Consider the following 27,737-nt stretch of genomic DNA (forward strand, 5'->3'; position numbering starts at 1 on the left):
TGTTCATGAAAGTTGTAAAACTGTTAAACAATGCATATCAGTTCAAATCAACTTCTTGTAAGTGATTTCTAGTTCTTACTTATAATGATATTCTCTCAGTTTCAGGGAGAGCCTGGACCACGAGACATGGCTACTAGTCCTGGCCTTCACCAGACTGTGACAAGCTATCCAACAGACTGCTTGTCAGGGCTGGACCTCAGTCTCTTGTCCTCTGCAAGTCAGAGGACTGCTAAAGAAATGACACAAGGTAACAGATGTATCAGATGTGTAGCAAATGGGACTTAGGAGCACACACAATGAATTGAGTAGTTTTACTGTCATTCTGCTTAGGACTACATCCATTTGTCCTAACTCAGACACGAAGTTCCAGTACACAGAAAAATTCAGTTAGAATTTTGGCTAAACCATAATTTTGTGGTGCTTTCTAACTTGAGAAACCGAGGGCCAGGTCTTTCAGTGACTAAGAAGAGCTGAGATGGAAAGCCCTGTGTGTCTGCCCTATTCCTGGCCATCTGTCCACTCACAGCGCTGTCTCATATGCCATGTGCAAGGTTTCAATAATTAGCCTTTGTGTATTGTGCAATAATCACCACATTATAAGAACTATCATACTGGCTACTGCAAAGTGTTCTCATTCTCTTGAAAAAAACAACCAAATTAGAGGAAACTGTGTTTAAGACCATGACACAAAAACCAAAAATCCTTTTCTCTTACAAAATAAAATCAATTTTACCTTCGTAACAGTTAACATATAAAAATTAGTTACACTGTTCTCGTGGGCTCGCTTGATTCGCAATCTGCATTCTTCTTCATCAATTAATTCACCAACATATTCATTTACAAATTCGCCCTGCAGAGAAGCATGCAATATGTAAATATAAGACAATGTACTCTCTTTGAAAGCATTCTTTAACACTATGTATGTAATCCAAGAGAAGTAACCAAAAAGAATCCTGGAAATCTAACTTTAACACTAGAAACAAATAGTAGTTGTCATTCACTGGCATTCAGGTAGCGAGTTTTTTGCTAGCAGTGTCTCACAAGGTGATAACTGGTCTTTTCTTGCTGACAATATGATTTTATTTTTTTATCTTTTGACAATATGATTTTATAGTCCAAGTGACATAATTATAGGAGCTGGAGAGATGGCTAACTCAAGTCTTTGAGGCTGTCTTAACAACAGACTTTTACTAAGTTTGCAGCTGTGGAGTTCATGCCTATTAAAGAGCTGAATCTGAAACAAATGAATTCATTAAAAAAAAAACTTTTTATTCTAGAGTAATTCTACATATTCACAGGAGGTTGCAAAAATAGTGCAGAGAAGATCTGTGTATCCGTCACCTACTAATCCCGGATGGCAACATCTTACAGAGCTATAGTACTATATTAAAACTAGAGAGCTGGGGATCCCTGGGTGGCGCAGCGGTTTGGCGCCTGCCTTTGGCCCAGGGCGCGATCCTGGAGACCCGGGATCGAATCCCACGTCGGGCTCCCGGTGCATGGAGCCTGCTTCTCCCTCTGCCTGTGTCTCTGCCTCTCTCTCTCACTGTGTGCCTATCGTAAATAAATAAAAATTCAAAAAAAAAATATTTAAAAAAAAAAAACAAAAAAAAACTAGAGAGCTGACCTTGGTACAGTCTACAGATCTTATTCAGATTGCACCAACGTTGTGTGTGGAATTTGGTCAGTTGTAGAATCAACTGTGTAACCACCACCACAGTTGAGATACAGAAGCATTCCAGCACCACACAGACCCCTTGTACAGTCCTTTATAATCACACCCATCCTTCTTCTCTCCCCTAACCCATCCCATCCCTAACTTGTTCTCCATTGGCATTATTTTGTCATCTTGAGGATGTTCTATAAATGAAAGTATACAGTACGTAATCTTTTGAGGTTGGCAAATTCTCTTAATTCTCTTGAGATCTGTCCGATTTGTTATGTGTCAATAGTTAAATATGTTTTTTCCTGCTGAGTACTTGTTCACACCATGGATGTACTGCGGTTTAGCCTTTCACCCTACTGAGGAATGTCTGAATTGTTTTCATATTTTGGCTATTACAAATGAAGCTGTTGTGAACATTCCGGTAAAAGTTTTTATGCAGACATAGGTTTTCATTTTTGTGGGATAAATGGCCAGGAGTACAATTTGTTGGGTGAAATGGTGAGTTTGAGTTAATTTTTTAAGAAACTATTTTCCAGAGTATATGCACCATTTTGCATCCCCACCATACTTTCCCACTGTAGGAGAGACCCAGTTTCTCCACATTCTTGCCAGTAGCTGGTATTGCCAACTAGTTTTCATCCTGCTGTTCTCATAGGTGTGTGGTGATTAGCTTCTTCTATTTATTTATTTCTTAAAGATTTGAAAGAGAGAAAAAAAGAGTGCACATGCAGGGGTGGGGGGTAGAAGGAGAGAGAGAGAGAATCCCAAGCAGATTCCCTGTGGAGCATGGAGCCCAACATGGGGCTCAAATCTCAAAATGTCCAGATCAGGATCTTAACCGACAGCACCACTGGGGCGCCCCATAAATAGCTTATTTTAAAATGAGGGTAAATACTCTATATTCAACATCTTAGTATCTGGTATTTATAAATGCAGAGTCCATTAACCCTTTTACCTCGAAAACATGGCTGACTCAATCTAGGACAAGAGCATTATCTATAGAATTTTTCAGTCTTATAGGAAAAGAAATGTCTTGGGCAACAAAAATTTGCTTATTGTTTCACCAGACCTGTTCTTCCTCCCACCTGACCTCCTCCACCACACAAATTTTTACTAGCCCTCCTCATGGTTCTTCGAATCACAGAACTGATAGCAAATACCAATAATCTAAAGAGAAGTACCGTATATTCTGATTTGGGCAAATCGTTAAGAACATAGGCCAGCGTTCTTATGAATACTTAATCTTTTTCTATTGATAAAAACAAAAGATTGTCATTTCTGAAAATAAGAAAAAAGTTACGGGGCCACATTGGAAGGAACCCACCTAACGTCCCGGGCAACCCGGGACTAACCCCCTTCCCTTTGCTGTTAGTGAGGTCAGTGGGCTCTGAGTCAGCTGCAAGGAGCTACACACTTGTTTCCACTGGGGAGTGGTTGCCCCAGAAGTTCACCTCTGGCTTTTACTCCCTCCTATTTTTACTGACCATACAAGCTATGACAAAGAATTAGGTTAGAAAAAGAAATACACAAATAAAAGAAAAAAATGGGTTTCATTGGTAACTGCAATACTATAACAGAACAGTTTATTTTCTCTGCTTTTTCCTTCCAGTTCTGTCTCACGAATGACAGAGGATGGTCTGCACACTGGTGTGCCATGCACTGTCACATTCCCAGGCCTTTCCTCCATCAGCTGGGACATAGCTGATGAACAACTTGCACCATCATGTGGGACCATCGCCTTCACTGGTAGACTTCCTCGCCACCCCGCCCCGGTGTTACTATACTTATTTAACACCAGGTTAAATCCATAGAGCAGAACTGCAACCAAATAGGCTGTATGTCATCTTTACACATCCTGGGATTCAAGGTAAGATTTCACTTGAAGAAATGGTTCTGTGTCTGTAAAAGCCTGAGTATCATGTCTTACGGCTTATATTTACTGTTCTATGAAAATGAGCCAATACAGGAAAGTTAAGGGCTGATATCAAACAGAAGAGTGCAAGTCTCATAAATTTGATACCATGGTAAATAAATATTCCTAGCTATTTTGTAAAAGAAATATTTCATATGTCCTAAAGGTGACAAACTTCAGCTTCAAAGAGTTGCTAACTGGACTTAAAACCATTAACTGTGGGGTGCCTGGCTGGCTCAGTCAGTAGAGCATGGGACTTTTGATTTCGGGATTGTGAGTTTGAGCCCCACACTGGGTGGAGAGATCACTTAAAAAAATAAAATCTTCAAATAAAACCCCCCCAAAAAACAAAAACAAAAATACCCATTAACTGTGAACTGTCAACAAAAATAACCAAGAAAAACGTTTTAAAATGCTAGAAATCTGTCCTTAAGGACTACCGCAAAAAAGGAGGGTGTAATTCAGCATTTAATATATATTTTTAAAATTTTTGATAAGTTTCTTTTTTGGTTCTGGCACACATTTTCAGGAATCTGTTACGTGTGAAGAGAACTGGCTGTGGACAATCAATTTCATATTTGGCTCCTGTCCCCTCAATGTACCAAAAATCTTTTCCATGTTGCTACTAAGTCTTTATGATTTTGCATTTCAGGAATATATACTTCCAACTATTTTGTAAGAGACCAACTGTCTTACATTAGCAATTTCTTAAGAGCTAATGGGCAGAATATCCTGGCTATACTTTCTTTTCTCTTGATTGTATCAATTAATAAATTAGAATACATTTTATTTTATTTTTTTTAGAATACATTTTAAAATAAATGCAATTACTATTAAAAGATGTTAACATGATATTAAGCTGGATAGATTTCAGGATAGTCCCTAAAACTCCCATGAAGTCAGAGGTAAAAATTTGTATATGTGATATGCATGGCATTAAAATAACATCAAAAATGTTACACTCTAGGGGCACCTGGCTGGCTCAGTTGGAAGTGATCTCGGGATCATGAGTTTGAGCCCCACGAAACAAAAAACACCTGAAGCTCTCAGACCTACAAGTGCGAAGAGAATTCTGCCAACAGCCATGTAATCTGGAAAGTGGATCATCCTTCTCCACTTAAGGCACAAGAATGAGAATCTAGCCCTGGGCAATATCTCAACTGAAACCTTGTGAGACTCTGAGGGCTCAGCCATGCAGTGCCTGTCTCCTGACCCCCAGAAATTGTGAGAAAATAAAATGTGTGTCACATTTTAAGTTCCTAAATTTGTAGTATTATTGTTAAGCAGCAACAGAAAATGAGCATACCAGGTCAGGTCAAGTCACTTCCCACTAAAATCTTTCAGAAGCCTCACTCCTGTGGCCTCTAAGGCTGCATGAGGTCTAGCCCCCGCCCCTTCCCTCTCCCATCTCCTACCTACCTACCATCCCCGTCTCCTCCTCCTCCTCCAGGTGTCCTGGCTCTCCTCCTTTCCTGGAGCATGCTAAAGCTCTGTCCTTGCTTCCTCTTCAGTCTGAAATGTTTTATGCTCCCTTACATACCTGCATGGTTTTCTCCCTCATGTTCATATCAAATGGCAACTCTTCAGCCCTCCTCAACCAAGCAGTATAAAATAACAATCCCTGTCACCAGCCATCCCCTTTGATCACATTATTGTTCTTTGCACCATTTTAGTGGTATTCAACATTATATATCTGTTTATTGTCTGTCTCTAGCAGACTCACAAAGGTGTCTTGTTTACCACTGTTTTTCCAAATGCCCAGAGTAGTACCTGGCACACAAAGGCAACTTCACAAACACATGCTTAATGACTGAGTTTTACCTTAAGCAATCTAACCTATAGAAATGGATGCCTGGAGGGGAGCCCAGCTGGCTCAGTCAGTTAAGCATCTGCCTTTGGCTCAGGTCATGATCTCAGGGTCCTGGGATGGGCTGCATGGGGCTCCCTGCTCAGCAAGGAGTCTGCTTCTCCCTCTCCTGCCTCTTGTCCTGCTCATGTTCTCTCTTTCTCAAATAAATGAAATTTAAAAAAAAAATGCACGCATGAAGATAGATGACCAAGAATGTTCATTACAGAATTAAATATATATGTAAATTTATTAGAAAATAGGTGATATAAGTTATGGTACATTTTACTATAGGATACAATAGGACTGTTACAAAGAATGAGGAGGAATCTATGTATTGTCATGAAGGTGTATTTATGATATATGAAGTGGGACAAAATAATATGTATCATATTTATGATTTTAAAAACCCTATAAGTATTGAATTTCAGAATATGTATTTAAATACACATTTACACTTATAACTGTGTAGAAAAAGCTATAAAAGGCTACATGATACCCTCTTAACAATGGTCATCCTTGGTGAGGAGACCCCGGACTGAAGAAATGAGGAATTTTACTCTTTATTATCTTTTTTGTATTGTTTGATTCTCTTTCCTACATTATATGGTACTTTTTAATTGCAAAAGTGATTTTTATTTTATTTTTTTACAGGTGCAAAAATGTCAAGAATAGCTTTAAATGCCCACCAGACCTACCTTCCCTCAGTGAAAGCCTCTCTGTGGGCACTAGGTAAGCAGGGGGAAGGGTGGGAGTGCGGGTGGGCTGGGGACCTGGTTTTATTTATTTTTTTTTTGTTTTTTTATTTATTTATGATAGGCACACAGTGAGAGAGAGAGAGGCAGAGACACAGGCAGAGGGAGAAGCAGGCTCCATACACCGGGAGCCTGACGTGGGATTCGATCCCGGGTCTCCAGGATCGCGCCCTGGGCCAAAGGCAGGCGCCAAACCGCTGCGCCACCCAGGGATCCCGGGGACCTGGTTTTAAAATGCACACTGTTCAGGCCTGTCCCACATATTTCACTAAGACACTGTTTTTGGTAAGGATCCCAGGAGATTCCCAGGATCTCTGAAGTTTGAGGGCCACTGTTTAAACAGTAGGATTTTCATTTTTCTTTGAGGTATTCGCATTAAAAATTTTTTCTACAAAGAGACTGCTTGGAGAAACTGCTTCAAAGTATAAGAATCCAGATAATTTATAAGTGTCAAAGACTTCAACTTTTGCCAGTTGCTTTTGCATATATAATATAATTTGAGACTGGCAGCAAACCTTTTAAATATGTAGAAGAGGGATTACCATGTGTGCTCAAGAGCACAGATGAAACTGAGGCTTGGGTTGTTAGTGACTCGGTCAAAGAACTGTGATGTGGGCATGAAGTCCTGCAGTTTTTTGCTAGTTCCCATCCCAGTACATTCTGACCTTTGCACTCTTTTGACTCTGCTAAACCTTTTACGCTCTTTTGCTTAAAGGGTAAAAAATATTTCAAATAGAAAATGACCAATGTCCTTTCTCCTTTTTCTGACTGATCACAGGACACCCAAAGACTATGTATATTTTATTACTGCCTCTTCCTACCACTTCTGCTTTGCTCGAGAAGTGCCAAACTTTCACCTTGAGAAGTTTCAAAATTTTGCCTTGAATTCCTATGTATTTTATCCCTAAGAGAAGATGAAGCATCTGCTAAGAGGCACAGGCCCTGGTCTGTCTCACCACCCCCCAGGCCCTCACCCCATGCTACCTTCTTAATGCTCCTTTTGGTCCTGAGGCCCCAGCCTCTTCGCTCTGTTTTGATGATTTCTGCATCAGGGTAGAGCCTCTTTGTAAAGCACTGGTTCTGGCAACGCTCTCCAGCAGGGCACACCTGCGGGTGGCACTCATACTGCAACATTCTATTCAGGCACTCTGACTCCAAGCCACAGGGGTTTTCATCAGCTGGCTTGCAGTTGCAGCGGGGAATCTCTGACAGGTCTGCAACATGGATCTGCACCTTTCCTATTACTTTGTTAGCCTATAAAACAAAACCACAAAATAAGAGGAACATTAGACATATCCATGCAATTTCTGGCTCTGCTACTGCATTGTGGTACGACTCTGAGAAAGGCTCTTTATATCTTGACTTCCATTTCCCCATGAATAAACTAAGAATAAAATCGTCTCTCCTTAGTGGACAGAAATATCGAAGTCTGATGAAATTTCTCCCTTATTTATCCTGTGTATTTCTTCTCCTAGTTAATGGGAATTTCATAACTGAATACAACTGAGGGCTTTCTGGAAGAAGGGGAGCCAAACACTTATAGTCTCATTTGGCTGCACAGCCTGGTAGGGAAGACCAGGATTTCACACGGAACATGTTGCTCCTAGGTACGAGAGGGCTTATCAAAGATCCCATAGCACAGCAGCCATGGCACTCATTTTATGCTTCCAACAAAAGCTCTCAGTTTGTTCTATAGAAGACTAGGTGATATCTGGCAAAAGTTTTCCTAAGTCAAAAAGTGCCTTCTAATGACTTAAGAGTGATGCATTTCCTCTTGCCTGTTAAATACTAATGTTTTCATGGGCAGAAACTCACTTTGATGTGTTTGTAAGGAGGAGGTTTTCTTGAGTTTTTTTCAATCTCTAGTGCTTCTCTGCTTTCTCTTTGTGCTTTCAATTCCTGGAAACGTTTTGCAGCTTCTTCCAGTGCTGCCAATAAGACCAAACAAAGTATATAAACACCGAAAAACAAACAAAAACTGTTAGAAGAGCAGTTTTACATTGCCTTCCCAATGCCCTAAATCTGGCCTGACCTTTTTTTCTTTGAAATTTTGAAATTATTCTGGAAATGACTGTTTTCCACCAGGACAGGGTAACTGAAATAGGACATAACTCATTTATGGCTCAGTGCTGTACTCTGTGCAAGCTGCTGAAGAGGCCCTACTTCAAGTAAAGCAAAAACAAAAAACCAAAATAATACACCAACCAACCACCCCACCCCACCCCACATTTTTACGTTGTACTAGATTTAAATTCATTATACTCTTACCCAGAAAGCCAAACTTCCTGGAAACTTTTTGTAAAAACAGTTAAATCTCTTCTTGAGAAGCTTTTACTACTCTTCTGTGGCAAAGGGGCTTCGCTTAAGAAGGCTATTTCCAAAATAATCTCTATGTTTGTAGAAAGATCACTGAAGAAACTCCTTTCAACAGACGGCAGAGTCTACCATACTCAAATGTACTTTTCTAACTGGATAAAATGTGGCTCTAACGTGACTGGATACTTATGGATGCTGGATCATAACACCCGGTGAAAGTTCTCTAATACCAGAACCATGTCATACGTAAGTCAGAAGTCTTAGTTTTGAGCCACTGTAAACATCATACCACTTACCTTTTTTGAAGGTCTTGTTAATACTAGTCTGTCCCTCAGCAAAGCTTTTGTCTCCTTCAACATAAGGGAACACTCTGCCCTGGTGTACCCAGTAGTAGTCATGAGAACCAAAGAAGAACACTGGGAAATCCCCCAAGTCATGTTTAAGGCCCTGGATGTTCAGTGGCACAGACCTGGGATTGCAGATCTCTGCTGGCCACCATCTGAAAACAGAAGTGATTTTAGATCAAGAGAATGGACAAATCATACTGTTCTTACCATGGCTAGCAGGAGGCGGGGTGGGGAAAAAAAGGTTTTGTCCTTTGCAATTTTCATTCAGATTCTAAGGATACAAAATACCTTGTTTATCTTTAATCCTGCTCAAACCACACATCATTTAAAAACATACTGATTAGTGAATTAATGAGACAGTGAATACAGACTAAGCAAACTATACTCGAAGCACCCAATCTAGTTTTTTCTTTAAAAATTAATACTTGAGGGCAGCCTGGGTGGCTCAGCGATTTAGCGCCTGCCTTGGGCTGGGGGCGTGATCCTGGGGTCCACATCAGGTTCCCTGAGGGAGCCTGCTTCTCCCTCTGCTTGTGTCTCTGCCTCTCTCTGTCTCTCATTAATAAATAAATAAAATCTTTTAAAAAATTAATATTTGATATAAAGGAATATATATCACAAGCATACAAGTTATAAAGCATAACAAAATAACAATGAACTTGCTACCCAATTTAAGAATTAGAATTTACAAAAAGAAAAAGAATTAACAATTTACCAGTACAATTCCAAACCTAATGTCAATCCTAGAAAAGTTCTGTGTTCCTCCAAATTTGACATTCTTAATACTAAAATTGTCTTTCAAGGTATAAAAGTTTATTTCTAGTAGTCAAGGGAATCCTTTGAGAATAAACCGATGCTATTGTGAAGAACGGCCACTTCCATTCAAATACACATCATCTTCTCTCTAATCAACCAGGGTAAGTACTTTTGGTCAAATGTACTAGGTTTATGTTAGTATGTATTTCAGAATCTAATTCATCTTACATCATAATAATGTGGGATGTGGGGTGGAATGAAAACATAGTTGTTTCATGCACAGACTGAATCACTACATTAAATAATCAGTGTGGTACATCTGATAGTTTTCAACAACTGGGCAAGTTAGACATTGAAAGGTTAAGTTTTTGGTAGTTTATAAAAGAATCAGTATGAAGAGTAAATACACAAAAACTTAAATTTTTTCAGTCTTTTACAGATGCCTGATAAAACCATTTACTTAGTGAATAATTATATTATTCAAAAGATAAACAAGGCATGATTACACTTCAGATTTATAGTACAGAACTTGAACATGTTTCATCTCAAAGGTACTCTATAGTATATCTTAAAAATTAATTAAAAACATAGGCAAGAGGGGGATCCCTGGATGGCGCAGCAGTTTGGCGCCTGCCTTTTGCCCAGGGCGCGATCCTGGAGACCCGGGATCGAATCCCACATCAGGCTCCCGGTGCTTGGAGCCTGCTTCTCCCTATGCCTATGTCTCTGCCTCTCTCTCTCTCTGTGACTATCATAAAAAAAAAAAAAAAAAAAAAAACATAGGCAAGAGGTACTCAGTTGGGTAGCTCAGTCAGTTAAGCATCCTACTCTTGATTTCGGCTCAGGTCGTGATCTCAGGGTCATGACATCAAGCCCTGAGTCATGTTCTACACTGGGTGTGGAGCCTGCTTGAGATTCTTTTTCCCTCTGCCCCTACCCTCTCACCCCCAGCTTATGTACCTCTCTATAAGAGACAGAGAGACAGAGAGAGAGAGAAGAAAAAAAATGTAGGCAAGAGTCTGTGCTCAAATTGTTAAAATAAAACACTATTTTTGTAATCAGAATTTTAAGAAGTGGTTATTTCTAAATCATTTTGAGGTATTAAGTATGCACACAATTAACTACATTCATTGGGTCACTCAGGAAGGGGTCCATTTTCTGCCAGGGGTTGTTCCAGGGCCTCCTCATTTCGCCCAGGAGGCTTCATATATCTCCCAGGCAAGCAGTTACTGAAAAGAAACAGCTTCATGTGAATCTGCTGGGCCTGACTAGAAGAAAATATATTATGAATTAGTTCATAGATGGGAGTCTTTGCAAAATATATAAAAAGAACCTGACCTGCGTATAAAATCTCACTGAGCTGTGAACCCCAATGAGAGCTTTGGACTTTTAAAAAATGTAATGTGATTAAAATTTAAGTATTAAAATTAAATCAAAGATATTTTCATATTCATAACTTTTTATAAAGGAAATATGCAATGTACAGCATAGTGACCACAGTGTGTAATACTGGGTTGTATACATGAAAGTTGCTAAGTGAGTAGATCTTAAAAGTTCTTATCACAAGAAAAAAAAATTCTGTAACTATGTGTGCTGCAGATGTTAACTAGACTTGTTGTGGTGATCATTTCACAACATATGTACAAATAATGAATGAACCCGAAATTAATATGTCAGTTATATCTAAAAAAACAAAAACAAAAACCAAACCCAAAAAAGAAATTTTAAAAAGTAGATATAAAAATAAAATAAATAAAAAATAAAAAGTAGATATTCTGAAATTTATGTAAAAATCTGAAGGCTTCTTACATTGTTTTAGATATTTCTTATCCAGAATGTCTTACCTCTTGTCAAACTTGCAACCCTTCCCATCTCAGAAAGATTTTTAATTACAAAAAGCAGTGTGTGTTTCTTTTAAAAATTAAAACAATGCAGAGGGATCCCTGGGTGGTGCAGCGGTTTAGTGCCTGCCTTTGGTCCAGGGCACGATCCTGGAGACCCGGGATCAAATCCCACATCGGGCTCTTGCTGCATGGAATCTGCTTCTCCCTCTGCCTGTCTCTCTCTCTCTCACTGTGTGCCTATCATAAATAAATAAAAATTAAAAAAAAATAAAAAATAAAACAATGCAGAAATGTATAATAGAAAAATAGAAAATGCCTCCCTTTTCATCTTATGCCTCATACATTAACATTAGATATATTTCTTTCTGGGTATGAAAAACATATCTAGATCTATAATTTTTTTTAAAACTGTTTAGACACATGGAAAGATAATGCATATGCTGTCTAACATGCCTTCTAAATTCAACTATATACCATGAATATCATCTCATATACTACAGAGATCAGCATTATCCTCTTATGGATGTGGATACACTGTTATTTATTTGACAAATCCCTCACTGACTGGGCATTTGGGTTATTTCAAATTTTTGCAATTAAAAATAATACTGCAATGAAAACCTTTATAAATATACTTTTGCCTACCTGTCCAATTTTTTTTCCTTAAATTCCTTGAAGAGGAAGTTTTAAGTCAAAGGGTAGACAGTCAATATGCAATGCCAGACTGCTCTATGGGGGGGGGGGGGGGGAAGGGCACTCCTTTCCGTATGCCTTCTCTAGCCAAAAAATTGTCTTATATCTTTGCCAATCTGTTGATTGAAAAAAAAAAACAAAAAAACTCTTCTTTTTAACATATAGTTATTTTTAGTGAGGCTCAGCATTTTTTATGAGTTTATTTTCTATTTGCTATTCTTCGGCAAACCGGCTTTCCTTTACTCCTGTTCTAGGTAAGGTATTTGTCTTTTATTGTTAGAAGTGCAAACACTTTAGTTTGGTTTGACATTTGCCTTTTAAAACTTTGTATCTTTTGCCAGATAATATAAAATTGTTTATGTATTTAACTGCCAAATTTTGGGGAGGGGGAGGGACTTCAAGGTTTTTCTATTATATGTTAAAAAAAATAGTGTGTGTGGGGGACTGCTTCTCAACCTCAAGGCCCCTTATTTCAGCTAAAGACAAAATTTTTCAAGTTAAATAGGTAAGCAAGCAGCATATTTAAAACAAATGACATAGCTATTGCTAAAAAATTACAGTATGTTTGAAATTCTATAGAAATATATTTAACTCGGTATTCTAATTGAAAAGCAGACCCTATTGTGCTCTCTTGAATAGTATCTGTTTTCTAAGTAAAATGATAAACATATATGCCTGTAAAATGTACAGTTTTTAACATATATCACTAACCTTGCTCAGTGAAGGTTTGTTAAGGACAGGCTTCTTAGAAGGAGAAAGTTTTAGGAAAATAATGGCAATCACACATACTTCTAACACTATTCTCTTAAGATCTAAAAGCTTTTTTTTTTTTTTAAATAAAGATTTTCTATATTTATTCATGAAAGACACACATAGAGGCAGAGACACAGAGAGAGAAGCAGGCTCCATGCAGGGAGACCGATGTGGGACTAGATCTAGGGATTCCAGGATCACACCCTGGGCTGAAGGCAGGCGCTTATCCGCTAAGCCACCCAGGTGCCTCTAAAACCTTTTAATGAAATAATTTCTCTTTAAATCCTAAAGAGCTCTCTCCTTGCAATCGGTTTAAAGCTTCAAACAAGGAACTAAAATGGGCAAAGAGAACTATTCCGGCCAGGATATAAAATCTTGATTTCATTAGAAATCAATATAAATATATTAGGACACAAAGAAAACATCTTCCCTACTACCTACTTTAAGACTTTTTATTCCAAAATCGAGTAGTACATAGTTCATTAGTATAATTTTCAAAACATAGAAACAAGCCAACCAACAAATCCAAAAAATAATTCCAACAACTAACCTTCCCAATCCTCTAAAAACCAATTCAAAATAGGTTTCTTTTCTCTTTCTTTTTTTAAGGAAATAGCTCTGTGCTGTTCTACCTATCTCCTAGCCAGTTTGTATACAGATTATGAACCTGTGTCTGAACAATGATTGAATACTTCCTCTTTGTCCTTGGAAAAACTTGCCTGTAATTTCCCAATTTGACCCAAACAATCTGCTTGTAATGTAGTTTCTTGCCAGCTTTACAGTCATTACAATTCCAGCAGCCTTCTGGCATTTCTATGCTTAGGCATTCCGGGTGGAATGAAGCTGGGCACGATTCACAGCAGAGCAGTCTTCCACCTTGAAACAAATAAACAGTCTTAATAACTAAGAAACGAGGAAAGAGAAAAAGAAAGAGAAAAGAGAAAGTTATTTTTTAAGTGCATTAACTTTGATTCAAATTGGGGAAAGTAAAGGGACTGAGTCAGGTTTATAGTGATGGATTAAAATAGAAAGCAAATGAACAGATTTAGTTACTTCAGTCCCTTTCCAGGGCTGCAGTGGCCAGAGACTCGAAGCTTTTGAGTACTATGAAAAACATTTCTGTAGTCTTTACCCCTCTAAAATGTTTAGCAGGCAGGTAAAACTCTTAACAGATAACAAAACAGATGCATAAAATCTTTAGACTGAGTAGATTTGAAAACAGATTTTCAAAGAAATATGTAGCAACTTACTTTCTTTTCTCCTTGAGAGCTAAGAAAGAAAGCAATGGTCATCTTTGTATTTTAATCCAATGCCACAGTTAACTAAATCCCTTTATAATAAAATTAGCAAGAATGAAAATAGCCAATAGGTTGACCAGTACTTTTTCCTTTTCATAAAAGAATGCAAAAAAAAAAAAAAAAGCAAAGGATTTTACTTTCTCAAATTGGTGACTACATTATCATTTCCCTTTCCAGTAAAAATAAAGAAAGTCAAACAGGCTATACAGCAGTGGTTTGCAACTTTTTTCATCACCAAGGATCCCCTTTCCCTTCCTCAGGGAACCATGTTTTTGAATATTTTATCCAAAAAAAATCCTCCTCAAACCAAAAAAAACCCAAAACAAAACAAAAAACAGAATCAAAACCCCTGTTAAAGATAATGATTTATACTGTTTTTATTAACCAGAGAAATATATGACTGCCAATTGAGCTTCTGGTCCCAATAATGAAACTAGTCTTATATTAAGTTGTTCAAATCACAGCCAAATACAAAGAAATGTATGCAGCCTTATTTTGTGCAAATGTGTGTGTGATTCTGTTAGATTTTCTGAAATATTACACATAGTTCAAAAATTGTTTACATAAGTTTTTCTGACTTCATATTGAGAGAACCACTGCTTTATAGCATAAAACTAAGTAAATATCACTGTAGAATGAAGTACCACACACAAGGAGATCCCTCTCCAAGTTCCCTAGGAAAATCCTCTCCTTGGAAATACACAAAATGATCTCTGGATTAAGACCAAAACAAGTGCAGCAACAAAACAAAAGAATATTTTTAAATGCAAAGAAATAAAAGAGATTTGGGGGGGAGATTAGGTATTTCTAATAGGTATTTCAGTAAGTCATAAAGAAGGATGTTAATTACTAAAGATGAAATATAATAAAGACATTTACTGCAAGCAAAAATGAATTCTATTGGAAAATCAGGTATATAATCCACGAATGTACTGATATTTAAAATCTCATAAGCAAAAGGTTAAGAGCCTGTACACAACTTTATGAAATCACAGCTCCAACCTTTTGAGGTTTGCTATCAATGTTTCAGAAAATCTTTTCTTCCTGTAGACTTTAAAATTTCTAACTGATTAACATAAAAACAAAAACAAAATCTATATACAATCAGTGATGAAATAAATTACTATATTTCCTCTGCTTAAAAGCTTTTGCTTTAATCAGTAAGATTTTTGCCTTTGCAGATCTCAGTATGGATTCATTGTTCCAATTCTCCAATCTGCAGATTAGCTGCCTGAGTGCTCTTAGCCTATGTAGGGAATTCTGTAAGTTTCAAGTAAAATGAGATAACTGACTTCTCCATCAGAAAGGAATGACTGGCAGGGGGAGCAGTCTTTGCAAACAACTGTAGAGAACATGTGATTATTAGAGCCAATGTGGAAAAGTCAGCCTGGCCATTTTTAATGTAATGGAATACTCCTTAATTTTAAGTCTTATTTCAGAGGAAATACAGACCCAGAATCGTCAGTGAAAATAATCACAATTTTTTGACAAAAAATACACATGAAAAATAGAAAAATGAAAATATGAACAATCCACCTTGGTGCTATACAAGAAAACTGCCTTAGGATGCAAGAAGAGGTAAGATATGGTTCAAGCTAAGCAAACAGAGGGCTCAAAATAATTTCAATTCATGTCAAGGTCAATACTGAGTACTGAAAACAAAGTAAGAAACAATTGAATTAATCTAATTTTATAAAGGTGCCAGTAGGAAATAAGGCATTTCCTAAAATGAATACCTCGGGTAGTCTCGTTTTACTGCATTATGGAGTCAGTCAGGCGCCTCTGTCCATCTTTGTTTTCAAAGTAGGTGGTATTACACCAGTCAGGTGACATCATCTGACTTCAGTTGAAAACAAACAAACAAGCAAGCCAACAAACAAGCCAATACTCTCTCCAACCTACTTCTCCAGAGGTTCTAGTCACCCTGCTTAGTTAGTTGTATTTTCTTTTAGTCATGAGTTGCCACTTCAGATGTTTGACAAGGAGCAAAAACATATTAAGCAGGCAACAACAACAACAAAAAAAAAAAAAAAAAAAGGAAAAAAGACCTTATTTCAAATATGCCCAGTATATTAAGTATGGATTAGTTTTCCTTTAAACATTCTGAACCTGGCCCCCAGATCATAATGGGAATGTATACAGGGAAGGGCCTTTACCTTCCAGGTTATTCATTTTATCTTCTGGGACAATAACTCCCCAAATAATATAGTACTGTTAAATTACTTTTTCTGTTTATTACAAGTAGGCTATGTAAAGCTAAATGCAACATATGATTTTCTTCTATAGATTAAATTAATTGGGAGAATGTAAATATACACTTAGCTCTTGGTTCTCTGTGAATAAATTATCCATAAGCAATTTTTCAGCTGAGCTGGGCTGTGCCTTTCAATATCCAATATTTGGGTTAATCTTCCCAGCTGCCCACTGTCTCCTAAGAGAAGGGCAACTAATTTTCATAGCATCTTAACAGAAACATTTAAGAAACAAAAGGATAACATGTATCTTAAAATCAAAATTTTAAGTATCAGCATCTTTGTTTCCCTCTTTTAATAACCTACCCTGGTTTTTTAGTTGAAAGTTCATAACGATTTATATCATGTCTATTCTTTTCTGACATGAATGGTAGTTCTATGTCAGGCAGAAAAGAAAGAGCCTTTAGAGTATCTTTCTATATTAAGCAAAATCCTAGCTTGCAATTTTAATAATCCACAGATATATGGAATGTGTGAGAATTTACTTAGAGAAAAGTATAAAAATTTGCAATAATGGAATTATTTTAAGCCCTTTTTAATAATGTTGCAGCCATATGAAGACACAGTGACAACCACCAAGGTAGAATTTACCAAAAGTAACAGATGGTGCTTGACAGGCATACATTTCCCCCCTTCATTTAAAGAGAAAAAAAAAAAAAAAGGAAATGCAAAAATAAAAGCAAGAGATAAACTATTTTGATTATTACCTTTCTCACATTTCTTTTTGGAAGCTGACGAAGAAGGAATCATAGGTAATTTCATCAACTCTGCACGATTTGATTCATTCAGTAGGTAGTGGGACTTATAGGCATATGAACTGAACATGGGGTCTGAATGGTCCTGAACTATCAGCCCTATACGAAACAAACAGAAAGAGATGAGCTGCAATGAAACTACCCATGATTCCATGAGGGAAAAAAAATAAACCAACACCTATTATGTAGCTGTGCTATAAATTGCATGTGGGGGAGAGAATATGAAGAAAAATAATAACCTGACAGAAAACTCTTGCCAGAGTTATTAAAGAGAGTTTGTACTACTCGGTGCCTTATCCCATAAAAACCGACACACCCAGAAGAAAACTGCAAGTTAATTTGGAGATGTAAACGGCATTTGGCATTGTACTTAAAACCCCATATGAAAGACAAAGCTATATTCCCTAATATTTAGAAGTACTAAGATCACAATCCAAAGAACAAAATGACATGTCACTTAAGAGTAAATAAGAATTATTTATGTAACATGGTAGAGACACTGATCTACCTTCAATGTATCAAGTAGTACCAGAAGGCAGAACTGAGTCTCTCCTCTTCTCTAGTCATATCTTGAGCTATACACAAATTCTAGCTTTCTCTGCCAGACAATGAAGCTATTCTCTATCAATATAATACATGGTTTTAGGGCACCTGGGTGGCTCAGTGGTTGAAGGTCTACGTTTGCCTCAGGTCATGACCCCGGGGTCCTAGGATTGAGTCCCACATCTGGCTCCCCATGGAGAGCCTACTTCTCCACTGCCTATGTCTCTGCCTCTCTCTCTGTGTCTCTCATGAATAAATAGAAATCTTTAATTAAAAAAAATATATATGGCTTTTTTATAAAGATTTTATTTATTTATTCATAGAGACAGAGAGAGAGGGAGAGAGAGAGGCAGAGGGAGAAGCAGGCATCATACAGAGAGCCCGACGTGGGACTCGATCCAGGGTCCCCAGGATCATGCCCTGGGCTGCAGGCGGTGCTAAACCGCTGCGCCACCGGGGCTGCCCTAAATATGTGGCTTTGAATGAGCCATAATTTGTTAAACTTCACTAAGGTAATGCAAACCATTTACATTTTTTTCCCTGCCATGATATAAAGTGATTACTAACCTAAGGGTTTATAAAGATGGTTCTTCTGACCTACCAATCCAGTTATCCTGTTTGGAGGGAAATAGAAGATCTGCTCTAACCCACTTGTGACAGCCACTTCTCTTCTCCCTCCCATCTCATTCCCTCTTTGCTGAGTTCACTATAGGCTACTCCTAAACCTAGGGAAGTGTGAGGCCAGGGAACATTTCTAGACATCTACTAGATAGTTTACAATGATCTGTACTTTATAATAAGGACCATGACAGAGATCCCTGGGTGGTGCAGCGGTTTAGCATCTGCCTTTGGCCCAGGGCGCGATCCTGGAGACCCGGGATCGAATCCCACATCGGGCTCCCAGTGCATGGAGCCTGCTTCTCCCTCTGCCTATGTCTCTGCCTCTCTCTCTCTCTCTCTGTGTGTGTGTGTGACTATCATAAATAAATAAAAAATTTTTTAAAAAAAGGGATCATGACAGCAGTTACATAGAGATCATTTTGAGAAGAGGCAAGACTTTTGTTTTTAAAGGGGTTACCATTTACTTTTTGCCATGGGTGTTATCTTCATTTTGTGCTACCCTACACTGAGAAAGATTCAAGAAACATCTCCTACCTGGAGGAGAGAATGGAACTTAAAATTGCTAACTTGTAATAGCATAAAAATCTAACAAAAGTTATATAATGTCAAATGAATTTCATACATTTAATAGAAAGAAGCAGTGTAGTGTAAAAAACAGGGGGTTTGAAATGAGAAAGATTAGGTACAAAGGTCAGTCCATCTATTTAACAACTTTTGTGACCTTCAGGTAAATGATATAATCTGTGCTTCAGTGTTCCCAACCATATAAAATGGGGAAAATAACTCCTTAAGGCAACTGTTGACAATTCACTCAGATAGTGTATCTAAGTAGAGTTTGATTTACAGACACACAAAAAATTTGCTATTATTAAAATTAAAAAAAAGCCCTAATCTATCCTCTCCATTATAAATTACCATTACAAAGAAAGGCAGAGAATGTTAAGCAACTTTTATTTTACAATACCTCCTCCCTCCCTTCTACCTCCACCCACCCAGATGGAAGGAAACCCTATATAATATATACTACACTGAAATATGACTGAACATTTTCTGTGGCATCACAAGGATCAGGGGAGGACCAATGTTCCTCTAAATCTTGAAACATTTCTAAAAACATTTCTAGATATTCAGTCCTTAAGAATGAGCTGAATAATTTTAAATAACCAATAACCATGAACTAAGAGAAAAATCCTTTGTAAGGCCCATATTAGGCAAGAAACAAAACCAAAACAAAGTTTTCTAATACTAAAACATACTCAATCTAAGCTTCCTTTTTTATGCGTGGATTTATTATAATAAATAAATTATACCTTTTTTTAAGGTCTCTTAAAAAAAAGGAGACCTCTGTAAAAACTGATGAGAGAACACATAATATTTACTTGTGTAAACTATTGACTTAAGGCTTAAATCCCAATTTCTGATCTAGTTAGAATAAATTTCTGCAAAATGCTGGAAAGGAAAATGAAAGTGTTTACTGCATAAAGTTTGAGTTAAAATATTTGGGAATTAAATAATCTTGATTACACAGGTATTTAAATACAGTCTATCTTTCAGATATCTGTCAAATTGGTAAGATACAAATACAGATCCTGTAAAACATGAGTTTTCCCTCATTTCCATTATTTCAATCTTTTAATCAAGGCATCTAAGTTAAACCTAAAATGGTTAGAGTCTCTATAAAACTGGATTCCTTGATAATGGGTCATTTTCTGCTTATCTTACATTGAAAATACCTGTTTTAGAAGTTTTCCAATTGCTGAATGAAAAGAAAGTAGTGGTTAATATACTGATGGTACCTGATTCAGAATGTACTCCATGTAAGCCAACATGATAGTTATTAACTTGACATTTAAAATGTTGGCTCAGGGGCACGTGGGTGGCTCAGTCAGTTAAGAGTCTGCCTTCGGCTCAGGTCATGATCTCAGGGCCCTGAGATCCAGCCCTATGTCAGGCTCCTTGTTTAGCAGGGAGTCTGCTTCTCCCTCTCCCTCTGCCCCTTCCCCCGACTTGCGCGTGAGCACTCAATATCAAATAAGTAAATAAAATCTTAAAAAAAAAAAAGTTGGCTCAGTTTACACACTCTAGTGCACGCGCGCACACACACACACACACACACACACACACACACACCCCTCCTAGTAAAAGCGAGTAACATTAAGTGCCTAACAAGGTAGAATAAAATATTTAACAAAGCGAGAGAGACTTCATGTTATCACTGACACTCATCTCTTTAAAGTCTCTAAAGCTAGCCATTCATTTGATAATTTATTTCCATACTATCATTACTTTCTTGCAGGTGGGGAGATGGAAAAGACAATAATGCTCAATTATAGTAATGAAAATCAAGATATTTTTATCATGAGGTCTTTATTCATTTTCATTTCACAAATATGTCACCAGGGGTGACTTTTTATTTCTTTTGACTATTTGAATCCTTTCTGCCACTTGTTATAACGTGGCACAAAACATTACAGATCTATTCCTCCATGTACTGGCCAGGTTTCAGAGCAGAATACAGTTGTAATTGCTCTAGTAAAGAAAGACACAATGCTTCTCCTCTAATGGCAGAGAGCCCCAGGTGCTTACCACAAACTCTGGCAAACTGAAAGCTATACATAAAAGGACTCAGCTGGCTGCCAGAAGAAGGACTGCCATTTACTTAAATTTTTTACTGCCAACCTCCTCTGGTTATTTTTTTAAAAGCAAAAGACACAAAACCAAAACAACTCAAGATCTGTCACATTACCTAAATTCTGCTTAAAAATACTTGAGTACTTTCACCAAATTAAAAGAACTATCTCCTAAAGCAAAAACCAAATAAAACCAAAACCAAACCAAACACCTTATCTTCAGTGTAGTCTAAATATAATTTAATAGGCCTGATACACCATGGAGTCCTTTCAAATATTTCATACTAAGGTAAGTTCAGAAAACTTAGCCCTTGTATTTAAAAAGAAAACAAATTAGGGAATATTAATTTCTAAAATGTTTAACAAATACTAAAAATTGTTTTATTATTTATTATAATACAGCTGTAAAACTGAATAGTCTGTATTATATTCAACTAAAGAAATTCTGTTTCATATTTATTACAAAGTGAAGTTCACTGACCCCTCAGGGACACAATAATGTTTTTACTTGATCAGTCTTTTGGCATACTTAAATATCAACAGTTGGCAAGTAAGAAAGCTTGTATTGCTGGCTCTTAGCTACCATCACCACATATGTTGCCTTGGCTGTATCGCATCAGCCCTTCTTCAGTGCCAGACCAAAACATGATAAAATACAACATAAACAATTAAAACATAAATGTGGGCAGCCCCGGTGGCGCAGCGGTTTAGTGCCGCCTGCAGCCCAGGGCGTGATCCTGGAGACCCTGGATCAAGTCCCACGTCCGGCTCTCTGTATGATGCCTGCTTCTCCCTCTACCTTTGTCTCTGCCTCTCTGTCTATGAACAAATAAATAAAATCTTAAAAAAAATAAAATAAAAAATAAAACATAAATGTGCTCATCTTGTCTTCTAAGTGATATCTCAAATTAGTTGAAAACTCTGGATTAAAGAATATGACATGGGAAGAGTTTACTTTGAATATAAGAACTGTTTGCAGAAGAGAACAGATGAATCTTTAGATGCTCCATACAGGAACACTAAGAACGTGTCAGTAATTCTCAGTTATTAAAAGAAATGCAGATATTAGCTTAATGTAAAGAAGTAATATGCTAATAATCTGAATGTTTACTATTATAAAAGGGACTACTGAAAATGTCAATCTCTCAGGGATATTACTGAAACTCTTATTTGATGGGGAAATATGCCAATGAACTCAAAGACATAAAGAGAAAGTACTGACACTCACCTCTTGCACAAACGAAACAAAAGCCTACATTTATGGCAGAGGAAGAACTGCTGCTCCGTTTGGAATGATTACTACAGATGAGATTGTAGGAGGATATAAATATGCTGCCAGCAGCAATGCAAGCATCTCCAGAGTGATAGGCTACTGGACATCTCAAACATCGCATCATGCGACCTGTTTAAAGACAAATCAGAAGAAACAAAATCTACATAAGTAGACATCAGTTGGATATAAAACAAGTTTTTTGAAGCTGGGTTCTTTTGGGTTTCATGTGATGTGGTTATTATAAGATAATATTTTTCTCCACAATGTTTGGTTCTGTCATTCCTGTGCAGGATCCTTAATGCAGTGCCCATCAAGAGATCACTCAAAGAAAAACTTGTTTGCTCCAGTGACGGAGAGATGGTAATCTCAATGTCACCTGTGAAACAAATTTTCAAGGGTAATTTTGAATATATGGAATTTTCTTCTCATGATCTGAATTAGAACCAATTCTCTACTTATCATGCTAATAATTGTGGCTGTGTAGTTATATCTACAGATACATGGAGGGATAATACCAAATATTCTTTAAAATAATGTGCTTATTATTTGCTACTGCACTGAAAAAAAAAAAACCCAAAACCTTAGCCCCCACCCCCCTTTTTTTAAGCTCTGTTTTACCTTTACTTGCTTTGTAGATATCTTTTTCCATGGAACAGGCAGAGCAACAGTGCTGGGGACAGCGGAATCCTTTTGATTCAAAGATGGCAGTGGGGAATTTGCGGACACAGGCTTCATGATAAAATTTCCCACAAGCACCAACAGAGCAACGCTTCACATCTGTACCAGACACTTTACATGAAAAACATGGGTGCTGTCCTGAAAAATTGATTGAAGAACACAGATTAAATAAAATCTGATTAAAGCATATTCTTTTTATTTTTTAAAGCATATTATTTTTATTTTTATTTTTTTAAAGCACATTCTTTTTAAATAGAAGCAGCTAATGACACCAAAGACTCTACTATTACGCATAAGAATTTCACATGCAAAAAAAGGCACTGAAAATAAATGGCTAAATTAAAAAGTTATTTGTTTAAATTTATTTTTTAGTTTGAATTTTAGTTAACATACAGTGCAATACTGGTTCCTGGAGTGGAATTTAGTGATTCATCACTTACATATGACACCTGGTGCTCATTACAAGTGCCCTCTTTAATACTCACCACTCATCTAGCCCATCTCCCACCCACCTCTCTCCATCATCCTTCAGTTTGTTCTCTATAGTTAAGAGTCACTTACGGCTTGTTTCCCTCTCTCCTTTTTCTTTCCTTTTCCTCTTCCCATATGTTCACCTGTTTTCTTAAATTCCACATGAGTGAGATCCTATCGTACTTGTCTTTCGGACTTATTTCACTTAGCATAATACACTCTAGTTTCATCCACCTCATTGGAAATGGCAAGATTTCATTCTTTTGATGGCTGAATAATATTCTATTATACATATATATGTATATATAGTAGAAATATTATATATAGTAGAAATATTATATATATAAATACCCCCACACACACACACCCTTCCCATATCTTCTTTATCCATTCATCAGTTGATGGACATTTGGGCTCTCTCCATAGTTTGGCTATTGTTGATAATGCTGCTATAAACATCGGGGGTGCATGTATCCCTTCAAATCAGTATTGTTTTATCCTTTGGGTAAATACCTAGTAGTGCAATTGCTGGACTGTAGGGTAGCTCTATTTTTAACTTTTTGAGGAGCCTCCAAACTGTTCTCCAGAGTAGCTGCACCAGTTTGCATCCTACCAGAAGGCTCCCCTTTCTCTGCGTCCTTGCCAACACCCGTTGTTTCTTGTGTTGCTAATTTCAGTCATTCTGACAGATGTGACGTGGTTTCTCATCATGGTTTTGATTTGCATTTCCCTGATGATGAATGATGTTGAGCATCTTTTCATGTGTCTGTTAGCCATCTGGATATCTTCTTTGGAAAAGTTTCTATTCATGTCTTATGCCCATTTATTAACTGGATTATTTGTTTTGGGTTTTGAGTTTGAGAAGTTCTTTATAGATTTTGGATACTAATTCTCTATCAGATACGTCATTTGCAAATACCTTCTCCCATTCTGTAGATTGCCTTTTAGTTTTGTTGTTTCCTTGTCTGTGCAGAAGTTTTTTACCTTGATGAAGTCCCAATAGCTCATTTTTGCTTTTGTTTTCCTTGCCTCTGGCAATGTGTCCAATAAGAAGTTGCTATGGCTATGGTCAAAGAGGTTTCTGCCTATGTTCTCCTCTAGGATTTTGATGGCTTCCTGTTTCACATTCAGGTCTTTCATCCATTTTGCATTCATTTTTGTGTATGGTGTAAGAAAGCGGTCCAGTTTCATTCTTCTGCATGTGGCTGTCCAGGTTTCCCAACAACATTTGTTGAAGAGACGGTCTTTTTTTGGATATTCTTTCCTACTTTGTCAAAGATTAGTTGACCATATAGTTGTGGGTCCATTTCTGGGTTCTCTATTCTGCTCCACTGATGTGTGTTCTGTTTTTGTGCCAGTACCATACTGTCTTGATAACTATAGCTTTGTAATATAGCTTGAATCTGGAATCATGATGCCTCCAGTTTTGTTTTTCTTTTCCAACATTGCTTTGGCTATTTGGGGTCTTTTGTGATTCCATACAAATTTTAGGATTGTTTATTCTAGCTCTGTGAAAAATTCTGATGGTATTTTGATAGGGATTTCCATTAAATGTGTAGACTGATTTGTATAGTACAGAAATTTTAACAATGTTCTTCCAACCCACAAGCATGGAATGCTTAAAAGGTTATTTAATAAATTTGGCTAGAATTATTGATTTGCTAGAATAACTGAACATCAGTTTGGAGATAAGGCAGTAAAAACAATTTAGATCTTCACTTCTCATTCTATAATAAAATTAATCCATAAAAAAACCCAGAACAGAATTTTTCAACACACTGGAGAGTGGGAAGGTCTTCCCAACCAAGAATAAATAAATTACCACAGACAAGACAGATTCCATTAGTCACTTAACAATTTCCATATGTAAAACAGACACACAATGAAAACTCATAATCCTAATACAAAACACAGAAAATTACAGCTACATATTCAAACTGTAGTAAACCAAGAACAAAGAGAAAATATTAATATTAACCACAGAAAAGACAATGACCTCCAAAGAAGCAACAATAAGACTGTGAGCTGACAGCAAGGGACAAATGGGAACCAGGATACAGTGGGATATTATTTTCAAAGGGCTGAAAGAAAACTGTTACTAAGCCACCATTCAATATCCAGTGAAAGCACTCTTTAAGAATGAAGTGAAATTAATATACATTGGGAGGATTAAAAAACCCAAAAGTTCTTTTTTTGAAAAAGATTAATAAAACTGGTATCTCTGACAAGAATGACAAAGAAAGAAAAAGCAACAATATTAACAATATGAGAAATAGTGTACATCACTATAAATCTTATAACTATTTAAGAGTATATTTTTGCTAATAAATTTGAAAATTGACATGAACAGATTCTTAGAAATGCATAATTACCAACACACAAAAATAAGCAGAAAATATGAATAATTCTATGAAGCATTAAAAAAATTGAAACTATAATTAAAAACCTCCCTACAAAGAAAACTTTAAGCTTAGAGGGCCTCCACTGGTCAATCTGTCAAACATTTAAAGTTAGAAATAATAATTATAGAAAAGGATAAAAAGAAGGAACAAGGCAGATGTGGAAAAATATATGCAACAAAGATGAACAAAGGATTATGTTTTGTTACAAAAAGAGTTCACATATGGAGAAAATATATGCAATATGAACAAGATATATACAGAACTACAAATCAGGGGCGCCTGGGTGGCTCAGCAGTTTGGTGCCTGCCTTTGGCCCAGAGCATGATCCTGGAGTCCCAGGATCAAGTCCCACATCAAGCTCCCTGCATGGAACCTGCTTCTCCCTCTGCGTATGTCTCTGCCTCTCTCTGTATCTCTCATGAATAAATAAGTAAAATCTTAAAAAAAAAAAAACACACACAAATCAATATAGAAATATAGAAACAGAACAGTCTGATATAAAAGTTGGCAGGAGCATCTCCTGGCTTGGACAGTAGAGTTTGTGACTCTTGATCTTGGAGTGGTGAGGTTAAGCCCCACATTGAGCAAAGGGCTTACTTAAAAAATGACTGTTTGAATGAATAAGTAAATAAAGTGGACAGAATATGAAGAGGCAACTTACAGAAAGCAGAAAGGCAAACAGCCAATAAACATATAAAAAAGAACTGTCAACTTCTCAACTAATACTCAGATAAATGCTAGTTAAACCCAAGTAATATTTAAAAATTCATCAAATAAGAAAAAGAGTTTGATGATATAAACGTTGATGGGGTATAGGAAACAGGTACTCTTATATACTGTGTAGGAGTTAGGTTGGAAGAAACTACCTTAGAAGGCTACATGGCAGTATCCAATAATCGCACATTCACTTTCTGTGACCTAGAAATTCTGCATTTGCTGTCTGCATTAGGGAAGACTTGTACGTTTAAAAGGATATTGGCTGAAGCACTGTTTGTAACTGCAAAGAACTGAAAGCAATTCAAACATCCTTCAACAGAATTGTTAAACTATAATATATGCTATGGAACACTATGCAGTAATTAAATAGAATTGACATAAAAAGAGCTCCAAGATAGTGAAAAAAGGAAGCTGCAGAACAATTAATACATTTTTGTTACAATACACACAAAAAAATGTTACATACACATGTATGTCCACACACACATGGTTGACCTATAATTACAATATTTTCATAGAATTATACTTATATTCCATTTGTGTAATTAGAAATACATTTAAAATATTAAACGCTAAGAACACCTTTACCACAATATACAAATGGACAAAACAAGAACATATCATTCACAAGAGTCAACAGAGATACATACAGAAAAAGATGTTTATTTTTTTTTTAATTTTTATTTATTTATGATAGTCACACACAGAGAGAGAGAGAAAGGCAGAGACACAGGCAGAGGGAGAAGCAGGCTCCACGCCCCAGGAGCCGGACGTGGGATTCGATCCCGGGTCTCCAGGATCGCGCCCCGGGCCAAAGTCAGGCGCCAAACCGCTGCGCCACCCAGGGATCCCCAGAAAAAGATGTTTAGTTGTAAACACAGAACTGCAAATTATAATATTTTTGTTGTTTTGTTATTCTTTGAAGGTTAACTGTCTTTTCTGTGGGTAATTTTCTGCCTCTTTTATTAGGATATGAGTTCATTGTGTGTTCATTTTACATACAGAATCTTAAGTGACTACTGGGATATCATCTTTTGGGAAGTGTTCAAGTCTTTTGCCCATTTTTCTTATAATGTTATAGAAAATCTGAAAGAAAAAAATGGAATAACTTTTTTAAATGGAATAGTTTTTTGTTTTGACTTTTTACAGACAGATTTGATTTTGGAAGTACCTAAACTTTGCAAATGGGCTGAATTATAAAAATGCCTT

At 36.9% G+C, this 27,737-nt stretch overlaps 1 protein-coding gene across 4 annotated transcripts in view; it reads right to left on the bottom strand.

Moving 5' to 3' along the window:
* The window catches only part of NSD3 (nuclear receptor binding SET domain protein 3), a 119,120-nt gene that overhangs the window by 9,385 nt on the left and 81,998 nt on the right, over positions 1-27,737 (bottom strand). For 2 of the 4 annotated variants that reach the window (XM_055334682.1, XM_055334684.1), the window contains exons 13-20: positions 22,879-23,076; positions 22,216-22,389; positions 17,146-17,292; positions 13,608-13,764; positions 8,792-8,994; positions 7,995-8,107; positions 7,164-7,433; positions 734-850 (exon numbers count right to left, since the gene is read on the bottom strand). In XM_055334682.1, the coding sequence (XP_055190657.1) occupies positions 734-850; positions 7,164-7,433; positions 7,995-8,107; positions 8,792-8,994; positions 13,608-13,764; positions 17,146-17,292; positions 22,216-22,389; positions 22,879-23,076 (1,379 nt within the window). The remainder of the gene's footprint in view (positions 1-733; positions 851-7,163; positions 7,434-7,994; positions 8,108-8,791; positions 8,995-13,607; positions 13,765-17,145; positions 17,293-22,215; positions 22,390-22,878; positions 23,077-27,737) is intronic. The other 2 variants (XM_055334685.1, XM_055334686.1) reach the window with 2 other exon arrangements.

This window comes from Nyctereutes procyonoides, unplaced genomic scaffold, assembly GCF_905146905.1.
Source record: "Nyctereutes procyonoides isolate TBG_1078 unplaced genomic scaffold, NYPRO_anot_genome, whole genome shotgun sequence".
NCBI lineage: Eukaryota > Metazoa > Chordata > Mammalia > Carnivora > Canidae > Nyctereutes > Nyctereutes procyonoides.